Source organism: Palaemon carinicauda, chromosome 9, assembly GCF_036898095.1.
Source record: "Palaemon carinicauda isolate YSFRI2023 chromosome 9, ASM3689809v2, whole genome shotgun sequence".
In the NCBI taxonomy this organism is placed as follows: domain Eukaryota; kingdom Metazoa; phylum Arthropoda; class Malacostraca; order Decapoda; family Palaemonidae; genus Palaemon; species Palaemon carinicauda.
In genome coordinates this window covers 68,997,841-69,005,340 of record NC_090733.1, presented here as the reverse complement: position 1 = coordinate 69,005,340, position 7,500 = coordinate 68,997,841, and the positions used below count along the sequence as shown (strand labels likewise).

Genomic DNA, 7,500 nt, shown 5'->3' with positions numbered 1-7,500 from the left:
AGTATATGCACTATGCACAGGTACATGTATGTGTTGAGAGTCCATTGCCTTTTTGTATTTTGATTTCATTAGATGGATTACAATAAATTTCTAATCCCATTCTTATAGTTTCTAATATTATTGTAGACGATTTTAGATATAGTATTTTATTTAAGTTAGTGATATCAATAGAAGTGAAGCATAAGGGTATATGAATGGGTTGAATGCTCGATTTATCTATGATACTCTCATCATATTGAATAGATTAAGTTGTATATTAGATTTGTCCCTGCATATTTTCATGGGATAATTATGGATTATACTCCAGTCTAAGCATCTTTTTAAAGTTCCTTTTTATTTGCCAAATTGAGTAGCTAATACTCAAAATATTAAAAAAAAAAAATATATTGTAATAATATTTAAGGCAATATATGCAGATTTAGATTAAATTTTAACATTGTTACTAGGTGTTGGCTCTGCAGAAAGAACTGGATCAGTTAAAAGAACTAAATAGTAAATTAAGGGAAGAAAACAATTTGATGGATGGCCAACTTCAAGATACTCTCTCTCAAAATAAACAACTTCAAAAGCAACTCAATACCGGAGCATCATCAGAGAGTACTGTATCAGCCTCATTGGATGAAAAAAAACGTAGAGAGTTGGAGGTAAGTTTTCAAAATTTGTGGCTTGATTAACACCCTCAGTGATAGACATTTTCTGTTACTGAAAAGGCATTTTACGGAAGATATTGTAGAGAAAGAGTGATTGTAAAATTTTATATGAATTATCTCATTAGTTTTTAGTATTCCAAAAGTCCTTTGTTTGTATATATATATTTAAAATTAAAAAATCACATATGAACCTTTTACTATATAATACAAGTAGCTAATTTTGCATGTCCAATCAACGAATGCTCCACAAATGAAGCGAGCCCCTTCTGTTTTACCTGGCAGGACATGCATTAAAGTTTCAAAAAGGCCTTACATGTCAGGTAGATTCACCCTTAGTGTTGTATAACTGCTGCAAGAAAGATAGGGATGTGTAGTGGGCTATTTCTTTCAAGAAACCCTAACTCTACAATTGTCTGAGGTTTAGTGCAGATAGATATTTATGTAAAGAATGGTTATATACTGTATACCAAAAATAATTATGATTCATGACAAACTTTGATAATACCTAATATGAGTTCTTGGGAAGCAAAACCTTTACTTGAGGGATAAATAGAATAATAGGTTGACTGAATAAAGTTCAGAAATCAAATAGACATATATCATCCAGTGAAGCATTTCAATTAGTATTATCTGTAGTGGTACATTTTTTCAACTATTATATGCCAAGAAAGTTATGTATAAAAGTTTTTTCCAATTTGGAAATAAATGTTTTCGATGCATGTTATGAGTCATATAGAAGAATAAACTGAAAATTGGCATCATAAGGAGATAATGATGTGCAGAAAACAGAGAAGGTTGGACATTTATTAACATCACCCCTGAGTAAATAGTACTGTACAGGATAGCTACAGCCGAGTTCCTGTAAGAACCAGCAGAGCTGGAATTCCCAGCCTTACTTGGGTGAGTCCTGTGAAATATGAAAGTGGAGATTTGTGAAAGTGGAGGTGCAGAAACTTCACATAGGCCCTTTGCATTACACAATATCAGAGGCCATAGTGAAAAAATTATTATTTCAGTGGAGCTTGTCTGAAAATCGTGTGCTGTTCATTCTTTCAATGAAAGGCCTGGACTTAGTCATTAAACCAATCTTCATATAAACTTTTCTAAAGCCAAAAACTTGATTCATTTACTGATGAACATCCATATCCTCTCTAAAATTAAAAATAGAGCAATTACTGAGATGTTGAAAAGAAGAAAATTAGACCAATAGAAAAAGAGTCATGAAATTAACGCCACTGAAGCAACCATTGTCTTTAAGCAAACAGCCATAATAGAGGGTCTCTTACTGAAATAACAATAAATTATCAATATAAAGCATTATGGGTGTCTTTCAAACCTTTTGGTAAGATTAACAAAATAAGGAATTTCAAAGAAAGAAATTAAAAATTGCAAGCATGGATCTGCTTTAGTCATCATGGGGAAGCTTTTAAAGTGATCTGGGAAATTTCAGAAATAAACATTGATTATAGTGAGATTACTAGGCTTCTATGCAATGCAGCTCCCAAAAACTTTGACATATATCACCCCAGTGACTGGTATCATAGTGAATCTGTTGACCCCAAAATGAATTTGATAACACATAGAAAGTGTAAGCCACCTATATGGATTAATGCAACCTCAAAGGAAAAAGAATATAAAGAGATGCCTCACAACACGAAATTAATTGGTTCTGTAAGGGCTTTCGTAAAGTGATTTTTTCGTGTAGCGAGTCGCCTTTTACATGTAAATAGCCAAATTCGTTCCAGACCCTAGAAAAACACCCCATTAAATTATTATAAAAATGATATTTGCCAATAAACAGTACTAAATATATGAAAAGTACTGTAATTTGATCATTTGATAAAGTAACAAAATGTGGAACCTTAACTTTGGAGTGAGGCGATGTCCGAGAGCGAAGTGCGGGGCGGTAGAGGAGGAGGAAATCAGCGGAAAACGTTTAAGTACAAGTGGCAGAAAACGTAAACACTTAACTGTACAAAACAGATTTATAAATGACGGAAAACATTAACACTTAATTTTAGGAACCGCATCTACAAAAGGCAGGAAATATTAACACTTAACCTTACGATAAACTTAAAATGAAATTTATTTTTTTTTTCATTCTATTTTTTTCTGTTTTCTATGTTTAAATTCAATTAATTACATATTTTCTTCATCACTGCCACTTTTCTTTCGTTTTTTACCTGGCGCTTAGTCTGCTTCTACCAAAGGCCTCTTAATAAAATAATTGTCCAAAGAAGCTTGTTTCTACCTGCTTCTTAAAATTCTCCTGAAATAACTCGGGCAAACTTCATTACAGTACTCAAGCGCACGACCTGTGAGAATTTTTTCTGGGTGTCTCTTTTCTACGAGAGCCACCATTTTAAAGTAGCCATCTAGATCCTCTTTAATTTCTGCCGTTGTCAGTGGGTCATCCCCCCCCGGTCATAAGTTCCTCTTGGTGCTCCTGGATAAGCTCATCAATGTTGGCCTCATCAACTTCCAGACTCATGGACTTCCTGAGTGTAACGATCTCGGCAACTTCAGATTGAGCATCAGGTTCAGGATTGTCAACATTTTCGGAATCGTCTTCAGTTTGGTCTGCGTGGAAGCCCTCAAAATCTCGTGCGGAGATGGCATCAGGCCACAACTTCTTCCAAGCAGAGTTCAAGGTGCGCTTCGAAACCTCCTGCCAAGCTTGAGGTTTCGCCTATGAAGCACTGTCCTACCTTGAAGTCTGAAGTTCTTCGAAGATAGACCTTTAGACACTCCACAGGACATAGAGAGAAATCTTCCTTCAGTGGGCAGATTCTCCAAGGACCCCACCTTTTGGTGGGTAGCTCGTTTTTGGTGAGAAAAGTAGGATCGGGAAAAAGATTCAGTTCTCTCTCTTCTGTGAACTGAATATCTCCCTCGTCTCCTGATAGGGCTACTATTTCACTAACTCTAACCCCTGATGCTATAGCGAACAAAAATATCACTTTTTGTGTTAGATCCTTTAAGGAGCAATCTTCATTGTTAAAGTTCGAAGCATAGTGCAAGACTTTGTCCAAAGACCATGAAATGGGCTTCGGAGGGGCTGCTGGTTTAAGTCTAGCGCATGCCTTCGGAATCTTGTTGAAGATGTCGTTCGACAGGACCACCTGGAAGGCGTATAGAAGAGGTCTAGTCAAAGCTGACTTACACGTAGTTATCATGGTGGAAGCCAAGCCTTGTTAGTGAAGGTGGATGCAGAAGGATTTCTGTCGGCTTTTTTGCTTTAACAAAAGAGACCCACTTCTTCCGAGATGATTCATATTGTCTTCTGGTTGATTTTGACTTGTATTCTTCTATAAAGTTGATGCTGTCTTTCGAGATCCCAAACCTTTTCTTAACTGCTAAGGCAAGAAAATCATGAGATGAAGGTTTTGGGTTCTCAGTGATGAAGTGTAGACAGTCGACTTCTGAACCAGTTGGGATAGAACTGGGTTTGGTAGAGGAAACAGCCTCAGCCTCAGATCTATCACTAGAGGGAACCAATTGCTCTTGGTCCATTTGGGGGCCACCACTGCTGCTGTCCCATTGAAGGATCTCAGCTTGTTGAGGACCTTCAGCAGGAGATTTGTTGGCAGGAACAGATAGATATGACTCCATCTGTTCCAATCGAGGGACATGGCGTTTCACCTGGATTGAGCGTCCGCCGTCACATTGCGGAACCCTTGTAGGTGAACTGCTGATAAATGCCATCTTTTCTTTCTTGCTAAGCGAAAGATGGCCAACATCACGTGGTTGATGTAGGGCAATCTCGAGCCTTGTCGGTTCAGACATCTCGCTATCACTTTGCTGTCCAATACCAACTTGATGTGGGCTGATCTGTGAGGGGATAGCTTTTTCAATGTCAGGAGGACTGCCATGGCCTCCAGAATGTTGATGTGAAAGGTCTTGAACATGGATGACCAGGTCCCTTGATTTTTCCTTTGATGGGAATGACCTCCCCATCCTTCCGTTGAGGCATCCGTGTGGATGACTACCGACGGTTGAGGTGGTTTTAAGGGAATAGCCCTTGCTAGGCTCTTGACCTTCGACCACGGCCTCAGAAGTAATCGCAGTAAGGTCAGTGTCGGTCTCTGTTGATCTCTTCGAGTGTTTAATTGCGTATCTTCTCCAGATTCCTGACGCATCTTTTAGCTGGAGAGGGCCCAGTACTCTTTCCTGTTGGCGTCTTGAAATCCTGTTGGATTTCAGTAGTCTCTTGACAGAACCCGCGATCACTCCCCTCTTCTTTGGTGGAATGGAGAGGCGGTGTGACTGCAAGTTCCAATGGATTCCCAACCATTGAAACTCTTGAGCTGGAGAGAGGCGAGACTTCTTGCAGTTGATCTTGAAGCCCAGTTGTTCCAGGAACTGGATTACCTCTGTGGCTACCTGCAGACAAGCAGTCTTGGATGCTGCTCACACCAGCCAGTCGTCGAGGTATGCTGCTACCTGAACGCCTTCTAAGCGTAGTAGTTGTACGACTGTGTCTGCAAGTTTCGTGAAAATCCTTGTGGCTATGTTTAGTCCAAAGGACATGGCTTTGAAGACATACTTTGTCTTCCATGGCTTGAATCTTAAGTAGGAGGAGAGGGGGCCGCTGACTGGAAGGTGCCAGTAAGCATCTACCAGGTCTATTGAGACTGTGTACGCCCCTTTCGGTAACAGGGTTCTTATATGTTGTAAGGTTAACATCTGGAACTTGTTGTTCTCGATGAACTTGTTGAGTGGAGATAAGCCTAGAATGACTCTGAGTTTGTCCGAGTCCTTCTTGGGAACACAAAACTGCCTTCCCTGGAATTTGATGGACTTTGCTTTCCTCATAACCGTTTTGCTCAAGAGTTCTAAGGTATATTCTTCCAATAAGGGGGTGGAGTGTTGGAAGAATAGAGGAAAGGAAGGTGGAGATCTTTTCCATTTCCATTCTAGTCCATTCTTGATTAGGCTGTGGCCCCAGGGATGGAAGGTCCAACGATCCTGAAGCTGAGAAGTCTTCCTCCTACCGGGAGCATCTCATTGCTTGGATGATCCGGAGGGTTTGCTACCCTGACCACGTCCTCCTCCTCTTGGGGGGTTTCTTTAGGAGCCTCGTTTAGACCCTTTACCTTTCGGGTGAAAGGTAGTGGTGTGCCTCTCAAAACTTGGGTTAAAGGCTGGTGACTGGGCTACCAGCTGTTGAGGCACCATCTGGAAAGTGGTTTGCGGCTGAGCAACCATTTGGGGCACTGTGGTCTTGGTTACCGTAGGGTGTTGCACAGGTCGAGGAGGCATTCTTGGCTTCTTCGTTTTCCTCTTAGGTTGGGGACCAGCATCAGGAGAAGATTATCTCTTTGCAGACATGCCCAATTTTGGAGAAGGTTCCTATTTTCAGTGGCGGCTTTGGCGACTACCTCTTGGACTGCTTCCTTTGGGAAGAGGTCCTTGACCCAGATGGAGGAAGTGATCAATTTCCTGGGCTCGTGTTTGACCGTTGCATTGGCAAACACAAACTCTCTGCAGGCCCTTGTGGCCTTCACAAAAGTGTACAAGTCCTTGGCCAACGTAGCCATGTGCATCTTGGCTGGGACTGTATACATGTCTGGCGTGCTTGCAATGCCTGCACACATCTCCATGCAGTTTTGGTGGGATAGAGAGGCGGCTAGTCTCTCTTTTGTCTCTTGTTCTCTTCTCGCTTTAGGGAACAGCAGGCTTCTAATTGCGTCGCTTGGTAGGTACAGTCCTGGAGAGTTCTTCTGGTACCCTCGTACCCACTTCCGAAGTGTTTCCCTCGCAGTATCCCTCGACTCCGTCGTCTTGGGATCGCCGAAACCCTCGGTCATCAAGGCCGAGCAGACGTTGCAACCCTTGGGGGTCCCAGTATCTCAGGGTTTCAGTTGCGATGGAGCAGGAGGCATGAGACCTGCACATGTTGTGGCCACAAAAGTTCTTACTCATGTGGTTGCAGTACATAACTGCACACTTCACCTTGGACTCCTCCTGTAAGGAAAGAAAAAGGTGAAATGAGTATGGGGTAATTTATCACACTGATAAATTAATCTTATGCATTAAAAATAGCACTTACTATTATCATTATAGCTTAGGATAGTAAGCTAGAAAAGAAATAGGAAAGACACATATCTATGTTTCCTGTCCAGGCAATTGCTGTGACCTCCCTCAATATTAATATTTAAAAATTTCCTTATTAGGGAAATCTAGGGTGGAAGAGGAAGAGCTCTAGAATATAGAGCTGAAGTTAGTGTATACTAGCACTAACCCTCCCACTAAAGGAATATTAATATTGTAGGGTAAAGATATTATGTTCTGATGACCTAGGAGTCATCAAGATATTGAAGGAATACTTTCACTTCAACATTATTTAGTCGTCTCAACAATGGACTGTGAAAGGATACACAGAATATGTTGGAAAACATACTATTATATATTATATACTATAGTTTTCTAACTGCTGTATTTACTATACTGCAGAAATACTGGCTACTGTATAATCTTATGCTGTAGTTCTGCCGGCTTGATACCGGCTAGGCTAGTACCTGATGGCACCAGCCGACAGAGAGAGAGAAAGCATGGAGAGAAGGGCTACCGTATTATTATAGTTTAGTACAATAATTAGGGTTGTAGGGACTACTGTCTCTACTGCCTTCTTCCAGAATGAGGATTCAAATGGAAGGGGGAGAATGTAATAATTCTAGCTTTCATCCAGCCACAGAATCTGTTGCCGGCTGCTCTGCCGGTTCCAGGGTTTATGGATGGCAGTCCAAGAGAGGACTGAAGAATACTCAAAGTTCTAAGGGTCTCCCACTGGCAGCCGTCATGGCCGGCACAACCTTTCCCGGAGCCTTGCTTCCGTTTGGGGGAAGGT

General features: G+C 41.0%; 1 protein-coding gene across 2 annotated transcripts in view; it reads left to right on the top strand.

The window, feature by feature from the left end:
- Positions 1-7,500, top strand: part of p115 (General vesicular transport factor p115) — a 764,785-nt gene that overhangs the window by 733,704 nt on the left and 23,581 nt on the right. For both annotated transcript variants that reach the window (XM_068380069.1, XM_068380070.1), the window contains one exon: positions 447-644. In XM_068380069.1, coding sequence (XP_068236170.1) covers positions 447-644 — 198 coding nt within the window. The remainder of the gene's footprint in view (positions 1-446; positions 645-7,500) is intronic.